This window comes from Corylus avellana, chromosome ca3 (genome assembly GCF_901000735.1).
Source record: "Corylus avellana chromosome ca3, CavTom2PMs-1.0".
NCBI lineage: Eukaryota > Viridiplantae > Streptophyta > Magnoliopsida > Fagales > Betulaceae > Corylus > Corylus avellana.
In genome coordinates, this window is record NC_081543.1 from 22768572 (window position 1) to 22785464 (window position 16893).

At 36.5% G+C, this 16893-nt stretch overlaps 1 protein-coding gene across 1 annotated transcript; it reads left to right on the forward strand.

The window, feature by feature from the left end:
- Positions 1 to 11603: 11603 nt before the first annotated feature.
- Positions 11604 to 14644, forward strand: LOC132174273 (uncharacterized mitochondrial protein AtMg00810-like). The gene is made up of 3 exons (XM_059585959.1): positions 11604 to 11970; positions 12395 to 12518; positions 14515 to 14644. The coding sequence occupies exons 1-3, from the start codon at positions 11604 to 11606 to the stop codon at positions 14642 to 14644; spliced, it is 621 nt and encodes a 206-aa protein (XP_059441942.1).
- The last annotated feature ends 2249 nt before the right edge of the window (positions 14645 to 16893 follow it).

Consider the following 16893-nt stretch of genomic DNA (forward strand, 5'->3'; position numbering starts at 1 on the left):
ATAAAATAATTATTTATAGTTTGATACAAGAATGAATAAATAGCATGACATGAAGTACTTTTAGAAGGGGTAGTGAATTTACTTACCTCTAGACTGAAGCTATGAGCAGTCTTTAAACTGCTAATTAATCATCTTGAAAAAAATCTTGTTGTTACACTCTGTTTATTCACAACTAAATTAATAACAATTCACGAAAAACAATTAACTCCAGTCTACTCCTTTAGGGAAGTTAACCCATTAAAATCCAATTCAAAACATCTTATAATTTAACCCAAAAATAGAGAATCAACTCCCAACATTAATTCAAAATTCTCAAGAGTGAAACTACCCAATATCATCCTGATTAAATCAAAAAGGTTCTCATCTAAGACTCATTACTCAACTTAAATCAAATACCCAAGGTTAGAGGAAAAAGAATTTTACCTTTGAAGAACCCATTTTATTATTCTGCAAATTTCTTTTTTTGGCCATCCTCTAAATCTCTGTTTTTCCCCCCTCAGCATTTCACCCGCTTTCTCTTCCTCATGCTTCTCTGTCCATCTCTCACTCTATCGCAACATTCTTTCTTTCTCCCCTGTCTCCTCTTTCTTACATCCCTAAAGCTCCCTCTCTCTATCTAGCTCTCTCTCTCTCTCTCTTTCTCACGTATATTCTATGATTATGCAATATATTGAGCGAGGGAGAGGAATTAAATATGCAAAATAAAGTAAGATGGAATGAAGAAAGAAGAAAGGAAAAATTAAATAAAGGAAAGGTAGGTGTGTTGTCGGCAAGAGTGGGTTGGTGGAAATAAAGAAAAGAAATATAATATAACTTAAATGGTAAAGAAGAAAGAATATGCGTGATTGAAGGGAGGAGAGAGAAAAGTAAAGGAAAAGAGTGTTGGTAAAGTCAAAAATGGACAAAGAAGAAAAGTGGACTAATTTGGGTATAGATTTTCCGAAATCTGACCCATCATAATCTGTTTAATGTCCTTATTTAATCAGTCACCAAATATTATAATCATACTCCAAAATATATTAATCAATCTTCAATTATTATATCTCTTCAATCACTTAATAAAATAATCAGATATAAATCAATATCATATGATCTAATAAATTCCTCAATCATTACTTAATTATTATCAAAATAAATATCTAAAATAAGACTTTTAAGATCTGGGGCGCTACAACAATGGTTTGATTGTATTTAATTTCTAATTTTTCAATTTATGCATGTTGATTGTATAACTCTAAGGATTGCTACAATTGATTTCTATTCGTCATATTAAATGCAATTGTTCTTAAATTCCAAAATCAATATTTGTGAAATTCTTCTCTTGTCTTAGAAAGTATTTTACTTTTATTGATCTCAAATCATTCTTGTTTTCTGTGATTATGAGAATGATGGTTATACAATGGGTTTAATTGACATATGATCGATTGGATTTGATAGGCCATGCCTAGGGAAGACAGATTGTACTACACCCTAGTTTAGTGTAATTTTGGTAGACAATCCGTGCCAACCGAAGATGGGTTACACTTATTCATTAATTATATGTATCCTGTTAAAGAATTTGATAATTTATACCTAGGGAAGAGGGTCGTACCGCATCTTAGTGGTTAGGTGGACGATCCGTGCCAACCAAAGATAGATTATGCTTATTCTTTAATAAGGTAGTTTCTTGTTTATTTATAACATGCATAGAATAAATTTCTGGGATTAATTATGATTAACTATTGTTCTGCGGATAGAGGTGAAGTCAATACCCTACACTCTCTCTTATTTTAAATCTCTTTTATTTTCATCCACTTTAGTTTTAAAGAAAATCAAATCAATTCTCTTTTTAATTAAGTTAATTTTGATCTTTCAAATTTTGATAACAAAACCCCTACAGTCATTGAGGTTCGACACCCTCTCTATAGCCGTATCCTACAAAGATTCGTCCTATTGCGTGTGGTTATTTTTATAATTAATATTTTTGGTTTGAAAAATACCGCAATCAATTTTTGGCGCCGTTGCCGGGGACTGCTCAACGGTTTCATTATCTAAATTTATGGATTAATTTTAGCTTAATAATTTATTTTTTTGTTGCTAACTTTCATTCTGTTTTATGTTTTGTTTTTATTTTTTTTAGAATTTGCAAATAGGTCCGAAGCTGCCGTCTCGGTGACTGCGATCGAGAACACTCTGCTGTGCGATAGAGCGCACTTCCAGCAACCGGTATCCAAAACCCTAAGTGCATCTAAGGGCCGTTTGTGAGCTTTACTTTTCTGTTTTAGTTTAGTTTTTCTTTTCTTTCTATTTTGTTTATGCTTGGTCGCCGTTCTTTGTCTTTTGCATTAATTTCTTGCGACCTTGAAATTGAACGCACTCTTAGACAAATTAGATCCCAAAGGACTCCTAATTTGCTAGAATAGCATTCCACTAAGACCATGGGAGACGGTAACCACGTGGCTTTGCAAGATCATTATCTTCCTACCACTTACACTATTCCCACATGTCTCCGGCTACCAGAGGTTACAGCAGCCTATTATGAAATTAAGTCTAGCACTATACAAAGTTTACCTTATTTCCTAGGGCTTACCACCGAAAACCCTTATGACTTCCTCAGTGATTTCGAAGCAATTTGTTCTACCATTAAAATGAATGGATTCACTGAGGATGCCCTATGGATGCGTCTTTTTCCTTTATCCTTCAAGGAAAAAGCCAAACATTGGTTCTAGTCGTTAACACCCAACTCTATTACTTCCTGGGCTCAATTGCAGAAAGAATTTCTTAAGAAGTGTTTTCCAATAGGAATGACCAATGACAATAGGAGAGCTATCACTAGCTTCTCCCAATATGAGGGAGAAGATTTCCATGAGACTTGGGATAGGCTGCAGAGCTTGCTTAGATCATGTCCACATCACGCTGTTCCAAAATGGCAGCTAGTGCAATGTTTCTATGATGGCCTGACCGAGTCCAATAGAAAAATGGTGGATGCATCATGTGGAGGAACATTCATGTTAAAAAGCGAAGATGAAGCATGGTCTATGTTTGAAAATTTGAGTAACAATTCTCTTCAGCAGGTTTCCACCAGACGAAGGGCACCAGCACCTAAAGTACTCAAGACAGAGAGTTTGTATGAAGCAGGCCATTCCCCAAACATGGCCAACCAAGTAGTTGAGGCTATCACCAAGAAGCTAGACCAATGGATGACTGCTGGTTTTGCTCTTAATGATGCTCACACGCACACACTACCTGAATCATTCTCATTCTGTTCTAATCCTATGCATCATGTAAATAACTGCCCTGTTACAGGAAATTATACTGATATTGCTAATGAGCAGGTTAATGATCCATACTCCAATTCCTACAATCTCGGGTGGAGAAATCATCCAAATTTCTCATGGAAGAATCCAAATTCGGGCAACTCAACCCCAGGGCCACACAATCAAGCTCAATCCAATAGGCAGCCCTACAAACCTCAGTCCACTTACCGGCCTCCACAACAGCAATACCAGGCCGCACCACCTCCCTCAGATTCTAATTTTGAGGATCGGATGCTAAAAATGATGAGTGAGCTGGCGGGCGAGATAAAGCAGACGGTCAAATCTCAAGAGGAAATAGTAAACTCACATTCCCAATCCATTGCCAAGCTAGAAGCTCAAGTAGGACAACTTGCCAATGCCCTCAACAGGAGGGATGAAGGAAAGCTTCCAAGTTAGCCAGTGACCAACCCTAGGGGACTATACATGGTAGAAGAAAGCACACCTCATCTGGAGCAAGTTCAACCTGTCACCACATTGCGAAGCGGCAGACTGGTTGACAATCATGTGGAAGAAAAGAAGGATGAGCAAATTGAGGCCCCACAGAATCTACATCAGGACAACGGTAAACAAGTAAGCATCGAGGCATCTTCATCATCTGCCCCCACTCCTAAGGTACCATATGAGCCTAAGGTCCCATTCCCAGAGTGGCTTAAGGCACCCTCCCACTTCGGGAAACAAGGAGAGAAGATACAAGACATGATGGAAACCTTCAAGCAGGTTCAAATCAACATCCCACTCTTTGATGCTATCAAGAAAATTCCAGCCTATGCAAAATTTCTCAAGGACTTGTGCACTCAAAAGAAGAAAAATTAGAAGCACATTCCCAAGAAGGTCATTCTCACCGAGCAAGTAAGCTCTCTGATTCAGCATAACACTCCTTCAAAGTTCAAAAACCCTGGAGCGCCTACAATTTTGTGCGTCATCTGAAACACTGAGATTAAGAGAGCTCTCCTCGACTTAGGAGCTGGTGTTAATCTACTTCCATACTCGGTATATCAGAAACTGGGCTTATGGGAATTGAAATCGATAAGTACTATCTTGCAATTGGCTTACCGCTCGATCAAGAAACCCCGTGGGATTGTGGAAGATGTCATTATCAAGGTGGACAAGTGCTACTATCCAGTTGACTTTATAGTTCTGGACACAGAACCGGTCTTAAATCCCGAGAAGCAGATTCCAGTCATCCTTGGGCGTCCTTTCCTCGCCACAGCCAATGCATGCATCAATTGCCAGACCGGAGTAATGAAGATCTCTTTGGGGAATATGAAGATCAGATTGAACATCTTCAATGCCTTCCAGAATGCGCCCGATCAGAATGCATGTTTCTTATTGGATGACATTGGAGAAACTGTTAAAGACCCACCTCCTGATCCTCTATCTGAAGTTCCATCATAGAGCAACCCACCGGAGCCTATGCCTCTCACTTCAAGTACTCCACCACTTGATGACAACCCCATAGGGGACATATTTCATTCAAAGGATGCTGAAGTGGATTTCATTGGGGTGGAAATTTTTTTGACAAATTCCCTGGCTACCCCAATTTTTGAGAACTCCCATAGAGACAAGAGGTTGATCATGAAACCAATTCGGGACAAACACCCTGAACATCATCAAGGAGAGCATCAAGACCTATTAGCTGGAGAAGCAATTTCGGGATGTTAAAAGGAATCCTCTTCCTTGTGGAGTGCTACATGATCATAAAGAAGAAGGGATGGAAGAGCTTGCTTGGACTTCTAAAGGATCGAGGTAAGATCCTTCGGGACTCGGACTTACATTGAGAAATACCTCATAGGATCAAGCACAGGCCCTATGCGCTTGACTCCTTATTCCACTAGGGTACATGATCTCCAACCAGGTTTACTTTATCCATTGTTTTTTCCTTCCTTGATTATATTTTTGCAACAATGTGTACAACTGATTGGTATTTGGTTGTAGTATCACTTTGTTTTTCAGAACATGTGTTTTTGCATTCAAGTTTGGGGGTATGATATGCCCCCATCTACTCATTCAGGTATTCCTATACTCTTGATCTTATTCTTTAGTTCTATACATACATTGGAGACAATGTATGGTTCAAGTTTGGGGGTATGGAAAAGCAAAACACGGTCCATTTTTGTTGTTATGTCATTCTTAAGCATATGGTTGAGCTTTGATTCTGGTTTAAATTTCATTGATAGGCTTAAAGTTATGAACACATGATCATATGACTTAGGGATTTTAAGTCTTGTTACTTACTTTTCGCAACATGAGATGCTTCTTATTTCAATTTAAATCTATCTTGAGCACACTAGCACATGTCTGTGAGGTATGAATTTTGAGACCAATTATGTTTGTTTTCAATGTCTTGAATTCTGTTGGGTGACGTATTGGATGAATAACTTTGGCATACTATATATGTATAAAAAAAAATAATAATAATCAAGTTTGAATTTTTCTCTGAGTAACTGTACCTTTTACCACATTAAGTAGTGAGTGTTCGCATCAAAAAGTGAAATTTTTGGGTTGATTAATAAAATGGCTAGCTTAGCTTCGTAGCCTTTTTGACTCAAGTTAATAAGTCCTTAGGTGTCTTCACACCTAATGCCCTAAAGCCATTTGGTTTGGGAGACATTGACTCAACACTTGATACATGGGTCAACTAGAATGCTTAAGCGAGCTAAGCATTGCAAAGCCTACCACAAAAAAAAAAACAAAAAAAAAAATGTTATGAACACATAAAAAAAAAAAAAAAAAAAAAAATTGTATGCCTTGGTTGTTTCATTTGATATGAAGTCCAATGAATTCTGAGATGGTGATTCATTCATATTGGAATTATTTTGAAGCCTCATGACTATGTGTTAATTCACTTTGCACTAATTGAAATTTGTGTATCTCAATCTGCCATTTGTAAGTGATTTGACTTGTAAATTCCCTAAAATTTTGAAGATGAAGTTTATAATTTTAAGCTTGCTAATGAATGAGAACCATTATTTTTGTGATGCTTTATCCTTTTGAATGACATAATGATGATAATGTTTGTGGGTATTATTCCCGGAAAACCCTCACGAGACTTCACTCGTCCTGTAGGGAATGCCTAGTGGTTTAAAAGGCTTGTTGCACACACTAAATGCAACCGTACATCCCACGAAAGATGGACTTATCTTTTTGTTTTTCAATTTATTTTATGTTTTGTATTGCTAAGGGACTAGCAATATGTAAGCTTGGGGGTGTGATAAGCGCCGAATATTGCACATTCAAGCCCCTTAATTTGCATATGTTAATTCCTTAGCGTTGTTATTTGTTTGATTTTGTTTTGTTTTTGCGTTTTCAGGTTATAAATAAAGATGCAATTCATTCCATTGATTTTGGGCTTAAAAGCACACTTTGAGATGATTAAGCTTAGCCAATCATAACAGAGGATCTATATGTTGTGGTTAAGTTTAATCAAATAAAGAAAATGATTAATTCGAAATTTCTCAAATTGGAGTCAAAATCGGATTGGATTCAAATTTCGATTCTGCATACATCTCGGTATTTTGGCCATACCTTTCAGCTCAAATATCAAATTGAGGTGATTCAAGCGGCATTGGAAAGCTAACTCAAATTGCTACAAATCATTGTGAAATAGAATTTTCCTAATTCAGAGCGTCGCAATGCCAAAATCGTCCCGTAAGATAAAAACGCAATTCTGGGCGAATCCTATTCCGATTTGGACTTAGGTTTTCTTTATCCTAATTGGACTTGGACTTAAATCTCCGAAATTTATACGATTACTAGGGCTTCTAGGACTCTCCTAAGCCCTATAAATATGCCTCTAAGCATTGGGAAAAACACACACCGCTTCCTAGAGTAAAAATTCAGTAAATTGTTTTTGGAGCTTAGAAGATCATGAGCGGCTAAACCACTTTGTGGGGTGTTGATGTAACCCTATCCAAGCACAATGGTTTGATTGCATTTAATTTCTAGTTTTTCAATTTATGCATATTGATTGTATAACTCTCAGGATTGCTACAATTGTTCTTAAATTCCAAAATCAATATTTGTGAAATTCTTCTCTTGTCTTATAAAGTATTTTACTTTTATTGATCTCAACTCATTCTTGTTTTCTGTGATTATGAGAATGATGGTTATACAATGGGTTTAATTTACATATGATCAATAGGATTTGATAGGCCATGCCTAGGGAAGACGGATTGTACTACACCCTAGTTTAGTGTAATTTTGGTAGACAATCCGTGCCAACCGAATATGGGTTACGCTTATTCATTGATTATATGTATCCTATTAAACAATTTGATAATTTATACCTAGGGAAGACGGGTCGTACCGCATCTTAATGGTTAGGTGGACGATCCGTGCCAACCAAAGATAGATTATTCTTATTCTTTAATATGGTAGTTTCTTGTTTATTTATAACATACATAGAATGAATTTCTGGGATTAATTATGATTAACCATTGTTGTGCGGATAGAGGTGAAGTCAATACCCTACACTCTCTCTCTTATTTTAAATCTCTTTTATTTTCATGCACTTTTTTTTTAATGAAAATCAAATCAATTCTCTTTTTAATTAAGTTAATTTTGATAACAAAACCCCTGCGGTCCTTGAGGTTCGACACCCTCTCTATAGCCGTATCCTACAAAGATTCGTCTTATTGAGAGTGGTTATTTTTATAATTGATATTTTTGGTCACAAAAATACCACATCAACAACTAAATTGTAAATTGAAAATTAAAATAACACAACTAAAGGAAAATAATTTTAAACAAAATTCGCCGCAATTCGCTGCAATGGAGCCAAAAACTTGTTGTCACAATTACCTACCTAAATTAATAGGCAAATAATTGGATGTTTTACCCGCAAGTGCACGAGGTCAACACAGTAGTATAATATGCAAATACAGGGTCATTCCCACGAGGATTGCTGAATCTTGTCTAAAATAAATTCCCAAAGTAAAATAAAACAAAAGATTGGATTTGAGTTGATAATGATAAAAAGGTAGGGCTTTGATATCCACCACTAATTATATTTAGCTAATATATCAATATGCCAATGTTTTGATCATGATATGTATATCTAATGCTTGTCTACCTAAAGGCATGGGCATATACTGCTTAAGCTATAGATTTCTCTAAGCAACGAGTTAGGCATGGGTGTATACTCTAACTCTTTTCTTTCCTAAAGGATTTAGCATGGGTGTATACTAAGTTGTTCTTCAGGAAAGCATATATTCTATGAAAATCGACAAACACATGAGGCCTAAGGCATGGGTGTATACTCCCGGTTCCCCATGTTGATTAACCCAAGAACCCGGTGTGGCTTACTTTTGTTACTTATGTTAAACCCAGGACTCAGTCATCCAAATTGATTTAACTAACTAGTCCATACCACATGCACATGTTGATCAGGCACACACATATGAGGAATTCATGAAAACAGGAGTTAATCAATTTAGATATCACAACAAGATCATCACAAAGGCGCCAATATTGAATATTAGCTAAACATAACTAGGGCTTCAATCTAGCCCTACTAAATAAATTAGTTACACATGAAGTTGATGTTAAACATCTTCATAAAATTAAAGAAAAGAAAGGAAAAGAATAAACCCAAAACTTGAACTTGAAGAGCTCCAATTCTTCTACTTACAAAGTATATCTGTTCTAGAGACTTAAGGGTCTATTTATAAGCCTTTTGGAACACTCTAGAACCCCTAAAAATCCTAGGGTTTTAGCCCTAGTTCTCACTAAGCTACAAAACCCTAAAAGTGCTCTTTCCATAACAGGGCTGGAGGCTGTCTTGGCCATCACGCACGGGTGCGCTTGATCGTAGCCCATGTGCGATAGATCGCAGGTCTGCGATCAATCCTCCTTGTGCCTGCGCTCGATCATGGCAGCCGTGAAATGTGCCATCCTCGCCTGTAGTGCACTCGATCGCAGCTCTCCTACGATTGATCGCTCTACCAGAGCCTTCCAAAATCCAAAATAGCTCATTTTCGGTCCAAAACTTACGAGTTTTTTTTTTTTTTTTTCCAATGACCTGCAAAATAAAAGAAAACACATAAAAGAACTAAAATGGCCTAATTAACTAAAACTAAAAGATTAAAACATGTAAGTTAAGGGCTGAAAATATGAATATTTTAGCACTTAACAAATCATCCTAAGAAAAATATTTTAGAAAAGATTGGTGAAGGAAAGAGGCTTCGGAACTGGGTCTTAAATCAAGTTTCTCACATGTGTTATTTGTCTCAATCCAAACCAAAAAAGGTTCAAGAAGCACAACAAGATTAGGGTTGGCAATTTTGACACGACCCGTGAACTCGACACGAACACGACACGAAAAAATAGGTATTGGGTTTGGCCTTATCGGGTTCGGGTCTTAATTGGGTCTACTCGTTTAAGACCCGGTTAATTCGTGTCTGGCGGGTCTACCCGATGGGTCTAGCGGGTCAACCCGCCAGACACGGTTACTGTTCGGGTCTTGTAGGTACCCGTTAGACCCGGTTATTGTTTGGGTCTGGCAGGTACCCGTTAGACCCGGTTACTGTCCGGGTCTGATGGGTACCCACCAGACCCGGTTAGAAAAAAAAAAAAAAAAAAAAGTCAAAAAATGAGCATATTTGTAGTGTTTCATAATTCATATCTTTAATTACATGGGATGGATCATGTATCCTTCAAGACTTCAAGTGGACAAGTATTTTGTAATGAATTATGAATTTAATGTTGATGTAGTTTTGAGTTTTGTTTCTTTTTTTTTTTTATTATTATTTTGTTTTTGTTAGCTTTTTTTTTTATTATCTTTTTCTTTATTGCTATGATGGAAATGTTGACACATTTTACCCCTCAATCTCATTCATATTTTGATCATTTTGAAATAGAAATTTTAGTTTTGTCCCTACTTAGACTTTATGCTTTATGAGGTATCGATGATGGCCAAGTGGCTTACTAGTAACCAAGCATCCAAGCCAACCCCTCAAGTAGGTCCGACTTAATAGATTTTGAGGCTTAAGACAACAAATTTAGGTAGGGCCTTTTTTATATTTAAATATTTAATTATATGATTTTAATTTAAAAACATTCTTCTTGCTTTTTGCCCTTAATTTTTTTTTTTTTTTTTTTTTTTCAAATGATTTGCAAAATTCATCTCTGTTATGTGACATTTAATTTCAACAGATTACAGATATCATATTTTGTGTTGAAATATACATAATTCTTTTTTAGCGGAATGTCATTTGAGCAAAATTAAATTTCTTTATACTAAAAATTATTTTAATAAACGAACTTAGTTAGTATGCTTGCTTGTTTTAAGTTTAAGTGAAATCATGAGTTTAGTAATTTCTTTTGGAGTACAATTACGGTCACTTTCCATTTTTTTTCTTTCTTATCCTTTCTTAAAGCCTTTAATATCTTGTAACTCAATTTTTTGCATTGACAGTGTATGGATGTATTATTATTATAATTTCTTTTTTTTAAAAAAAAAAATTATAGTTTAGGGTTTTAACAGGTACGGTCGGGTCGGGTCTGCCCGATTAGACCCAGTTATTTTAAACGGGTCGTGTCGGGTTACCCGACTATTTTCGTGTTATAATCGTGTCAGACCCGATTACCCGTTTAGCTAAACGGGTCGTGTCTGTGTATAGGCTAATCGTGTAACGGGTACCCGCGGGTCGTAATCGGGTCGTGTCAGGTACCCATTTTGCCACCCCTAAACAAGATGAAAGTTCGATTGAAGCTATCCACAAGGAGTTGGATCAAGTTACTGGAAATGATGTTTGGACTTTGGTACCCAGACCTAGTAACCATAATGTCATAGGTACAAAATGGATTTTCATGAACAAGTTTGATGAACATGGCATTGTGATACGAAATAAGGCTAGATTGGTTGCTCCGGGTTATACTCAAATTGAAGGGATAGACTTTGATGAGACGTTTGCTCCAGTTGCCAGACTTAAGTCTATTTGGATTCTTCTTGGAATAGCATGCAATTTTGGTTCTAAATTGTATCAAATGGATGTTAAAAGTGCATTTCTAAATGGGATTCTACAAGAAGAAGTCTATGTGGAACAACCTAAAGGGTTCAAGGATCCCCATCACACTGATCATGTGTACAAGCTGAAGAAAGCCTTGAACGGGTTGAAACAGGCTCCTAGAGCATGGTACAAGAGACTCACAGCTTATCTTGTCTTACATGGGTTTACTCGCAGAATAGCTGACTCCACTCTTTTCATTCAAAAGAAAGGAAAAGATATGCTTATTGCTTAAATCTATGTGGACGGCATAGTTTTTGGATCTACAGTTGACTATCACTCTCACTTTTTTGTTGAGGAAATGAAGAAAATGTTTGAAATGAGCATGATTGGAGAGCTGTCATTTTTCCTTGGTTTACAGGTTCAACAATCCAAACTGGGAATGTTTGTTTCTCAGACCAAATATGCCAAGGAGCTTGTGAAAAAATTTGGTCTTTATGGAAAGAGTCACGTTTGGACTCCAATGAGTATTAGTGTAAAACTTTCGGCAGATCTTGCCAGAAAAAGTGTTGATCAAACACTCTATAGATGTATGATTGGAAGTCTTCTGTATCTCACTACTAGCATGCCTAACATCTCTTGTAGTGTTGGTGTGTGTGCTCGCTTTCAAGCAAATCCCAAGGAATCTCATTTAACAGCTGTCAAACGCATCATCAGATATGTGAATGGTACTATAAATCATGGAATTTGGTATTCTAGGAATACCAATCTAAACTTGGTAGGATATTTTGATGTTGACTAGGCAGGATGTGCTGATGACAAGAATAGTACTCAGGTGGATGCTTCTATGTGGGAACCAATCTAGTGGTTTGGTTGAACAAGAAACAAAACTCCATATCTGTCTCCACTACAGAAGCCAAATACATTGCTGCTGGAAGTTGCTGCACACAACTCCTGTGGATGAAGAAGCTTCTGAAAGATTATGGGCTTGATCACGAGAAAATGGTGGTGTTTTATGACAATCAAAATGCTATTTATATTTAAAAAAAAATCAAGTTCAACACTCTTGTATGAAACACATTGACATTAGGTATCATTTCATTCATGATTTGGTTGAAACAAATGTTATTACTCTTGATCATGTGGCTACAGAACGTCAATTGGCAAATCTGTTCACTAAACCTCTGGAGGTGTCTCGTTTTGAATTTTTGTGCTCTACAATTGGTGTTTGTGAACTGCTTGAGAAGGCTTTAATGAGATCCAAGGAAGGTCATTGGTGAGTGGAGTACATATTTGTTTTTTGCTCTTTCCTAATCGTCTTGTTGTTTGTTGGGATTCTCTGCTGTTGCCTTTGTCTGAAATGGGAAACTTATTGTATTCTTGTTTGAATGTATTCTCCATTCTCATAAGGTAGAATCCTTTAATGGATTGTGAGGAAGGACAAAGTCGTATTTCCTTGTCTGATGTAACCAGAGTGGCTCAGAGCAAGTTTGCCTTGATTCGATTCTTTTTAAAGCATGTTCAGTGTAACCTCTTGTGTCTACGAATGAGAATGTGGGACTTGTTTTATGGATTTGATTTATCCTTCAAATATACTTTTGTGTTTGTAACAAATTGACCCCACAAGTTTCACTTGTCTATAAAAGTGTTCCCTTGTTTGTTTTTTTATCAAAGATCAGTGCTCATTTTATGGCCTATTGATGACTTGCCTTCTCATCCTTATAGAAAAAATCGGTGTCTTTTTTGCATTATGATAAAAGGTGAAACACTTAAGGGATTGTGATTTCTTAATAACTTTTGGATAATTGAGAACGAATGGGTGTGTGACCTTCTACTTATCAATAAGGGGTTTGACTTTTGTGAAAACCAGTTTTTCTTTGAAGATATATCTTAGTCCTGAGATGTTTTCCACTGTCTTGTTTCTAAGAACCTCGATTTTATTTTTACATTGAGCATGTATTATCTTGATATGGTGGTTCGGGTGGACTTGCTTTAACTATGGAAAGGAGTGGGCTTCAAGTCAGAATCACCTCTGTGCTCTTCAGAAAATGTTATGTTGTCTGTCCTTGCTTCTTCTCTGCGGTTGTGGCTTGTGGTTTTCGTGTGAGAATATGTTTATTCTTGAATATGCCTTGTTAGATATACCTTTGGCCCTTATGACAAAAAGGGGGAGACTTGTTATGAAATGGTTTTACTATGGCTAGTTACTTTGTCTTGCTTTTTTTAAAAAAAAGTTTGTCTTAAGTGATAAATGTTGAGTTGGTTTCTCATTAAATATTGCACCAATGGTCTTGGTGAAGTGTCACATGACCTAGCATTTTGGTTGCGTTATGGTGTGTTGGTCTTTTGCTGTTTCTTTTATGGCTTTGTGGCTTGTAAAAGTTTTAAGCCTTTGTCTTAGGGTTTTGTCATTGAATAGCCAAAGGGGGAGATTGTTAGGTTTTAGATTGGCTAATTCAATGACTGTTTTTGTAATGTCTGTGTGTTTAAAACTTTGAGTGTTTGAGTGTAAAACATTAAGGGTTGTTTGAGGGGTGTTCCCAGTGTTTTAAGGTCTTCAGAAGAGTTCCCTGGTTTTCTGTCAGAACACCCGTCAGAACGGGATATGTAATGGGACTTGGTGAAGAACTTTCTAGTTTCCCATCAGGAGTGTCATCAGAACGGGACATGCAATGGGAGTAAAGGTGGACTCCCTAGTTTCTCGCGAAGAACAACATCAGGACGAGGATGTGACGGGAGCTGAAGTTGGACTTCCTGGTTTCTCATTAGGAATTGCGTCAAGACGAGGATGTGATGGGAGAAAAAGTTGAACACCCTGGTTTCCCGTCAAGAAGCTCGTCAGAACAGAACAAGTGATGAGAGCAAAATTGAAGCCTCTATTTTCTCATCAGGAAAACCGTCAAGATAGGACATGTAATGAGACCAAAGTTGGACTCCCTGATTTCCTGCCAACTGGTGCGTTAAGATGGGATATGTGACGAAGAGAAGACATTTGTTCTTCCCGTCATAACGGAACTGCTTTCTTGTTAAGTTGTGGAATTCTTAGATCTATGAATCTGCTCTTTTCATCATAACGGGAAAGTGTCTCGTTAGGATGTGCCGAAGAAAATGGGTCTCCTATAAATAGTTTTTCTATCATTATTCATTGCACACTTTGAAGTTTTTTTTTTGTTGATCTCTTTCTCCACTAACACTTGGTCTTGCTAGTATTGATATTCAAAAGGGGACGTGATATAGCTTGAAGCTGCTCTTTCTCTTGTTTGGTGTCTTAGCTTTGGTGTGTTGCCTTGCTCACTTGATGATGATAAAACTGGTGTCTTTGATGGGTGTTTGTTGAAGAAAGTTTATCGAAGGGTTCGTAAAGGAAGTCACTATTTGAAGATGATCAGGCTGGCAAAATAGGTACCTGGCAAGTACCCATTTATCCTATGCATGTTTTTTTATAATATGATTTTAGATAATTCATGCATCTAATCTAAAATCTTATTATAAAAAAGCATGCGTAGAATAAACAGGTATGTGCCAGGTACCTATTTTTCCATCCCTAATGATTACGATGGAGACAAGCTGAGAGGTTTGTTGTTCTTAATAGGTTTAGAGGTGCTAAAGGGTGTGGGTATCGTCTATTCTATAACTGTGAATCTTCTTTTAGTGGTTTCCTAGGTTTAGCTGGACTGGAGTGGATTTCACCTTGAGGTGCTCAAGGGTTTTCCACATCGTAAACAAAATCTGTGTTGTGATTTTGTCTGTTTATTTTTCCGCTGCGCATGTTTTGTGCTTGATGATATGGCTTAGTTTTTACTGTTGAATATTTTGGTTGCAAGAGGTAGAACACGATCCGTATAAATTTTCAAACTATGTTATGATGTATGGCTTGAATTTGAGGAGAACATTTGTACACCCTTTCCCCGTTAGATCATAACTCACTTTCCAACTAGTTTTAGAACTCTTTCCCTGGTAATATGTTAAGAGAAATGATACTCACAATTCTATTCTCACACTTTTAAGTGCACATAATCTGATGTGATAATAAAAATTGGATAGATCACTATTAAAATTTTAGATCCAATGGTGATCCATCCAAAATCTAATGGTAATTTTTACAAGACCATCAAAGAGTGTGCACTTGAGAGTGTGAGAGTGATAGTATGTAGCATTTCCTATTCATTAAATGTGTTCTTACCAAAGGGCATTGACAACTTGCTTTTCTTTGTCTCTTAGTTGACTTAGTATCATTATATTATATATTTGACTCCTTTTCTTATAAGAAATGCTACACACTCCCACTCTCACTTCCACATTTCCAAGTGCATACTCCTTGATGTTACAGTAAAAATCACCATTGGATCCAAAATTCAATCGTGATTCATCCAAAATCTAATTGTAATTTATACTGCCATATAAGAGAGTGTGCATTTAAAAGTGTGGGAGTGAGAGTGTGTCTAACATTTCTCAGCAAGAAATACCATTAGATTTTGGATGGATCACTATTGAATTTTGGATCCAATGGATTCACATTCAAAATCTAATAGTACTTTTTACTGCCATGTCAGGGTGTACGCATTTGGCAACCTGCTTTTCTTTCTCTCTCAGCCAACTTAGCATCATTATATATTCGATGTCTTTTGTTATGAGGCACAAGACTTTTAAGTAGTCATACAAAAAAGAAAAATAGGCCTGAGAGAGTGAGTCTAGCTACAAGAAGACAAAATAGTAAAAAGAAACTGCAAAAGATGAAGATAAAAAAGAAAAAGGAAAGAGAGAGAATTTGAGTTGTGTTATTTGTGACAGTAATTTTAGGATCCAAAAGAAGACAGAAAAAAATAACTCAATCACACAAAATACTAAAATTTAACATGGTTCAGCTTAAGAACCCTACATCTATAGGAGGAGAGGACTAGAAAGAAATTTACTATAAAAAGATGTACATACTATAGCAAAGGGAAAACCACCAAAATTCAAAGCCTAAATACACCTAAATTTCACTCTCACATAAAAGTGAAAAATACCACAAGAGACAACTCTTTTTTTCTAATAGTACCGTGCGGCACAACAACTTGTAATAAAATTGAAGCTTTTGTCTCTCTTTCTAAATCTCTTTTTTCTCACACGCACTCTATCTATCATGCAACCATCCACGAATGGCGGTTACACCCTCTTAATCACTAATTGTGTCGATTATCCGAACTTGGACTCGGTTGGATTACTAGTGGTGGCTAGCTATTGTACCTCACCAGGGCTCCTGTGTTGTACCCGTTAGGGATTATGCCATAAATCCCAAATGAATTTATATCAATGTTTTATGTTGATATTCAAATTTTGTTATAAATATAAGTTGTTATTCAATTATTAAATTATTTGAGCATATGACATATAGTATTTTACATGCTTATTACAATTATATATGTTGTGCATGTGAAAGGTCCTTAGATTATATTGAAATACGGTCTATAGTGTGTGTAACGGGGTTATCACACAAAGTCTTAGTCCATAGAATTTGAATAGTTCACAGTCGGTAATAGAATTAGGCATTCCATTTGTTAAGACTATTACACATTGAATCTTGATGATTTGTCTTGATCAAGCGAATAATGAAGAAAAGACAAATTAATATGTCCTTCACTTAATTAGCACTTGTGCTCCTACGTTAG

Excerpts from the sequence above, each read along its gene's own strand:
- LOC132174273 (XM_059585959.1), top strand. The coding sequence starts at position 11,604 with ATGAAGAAAATGTTTGAAATGAGCATGATTGGAGAGCTGTCATTTTTC. Across the intron at positions 11,971-12,394 it reads CATCATCAGATATGTGAATG|AACGTCAATTGGCAAATCTG; the intron begins GTACTATAAATC and ends ATGTGGCTACAG. Across the intron at positions 12,519-14,514 it reads AGATCCAAGGAAGGTCATTG|CTTTGGTGTGTTGCCTTGCT; the intron begins GTGAGTGGAGTA and ends TTGGTGTCTTAG.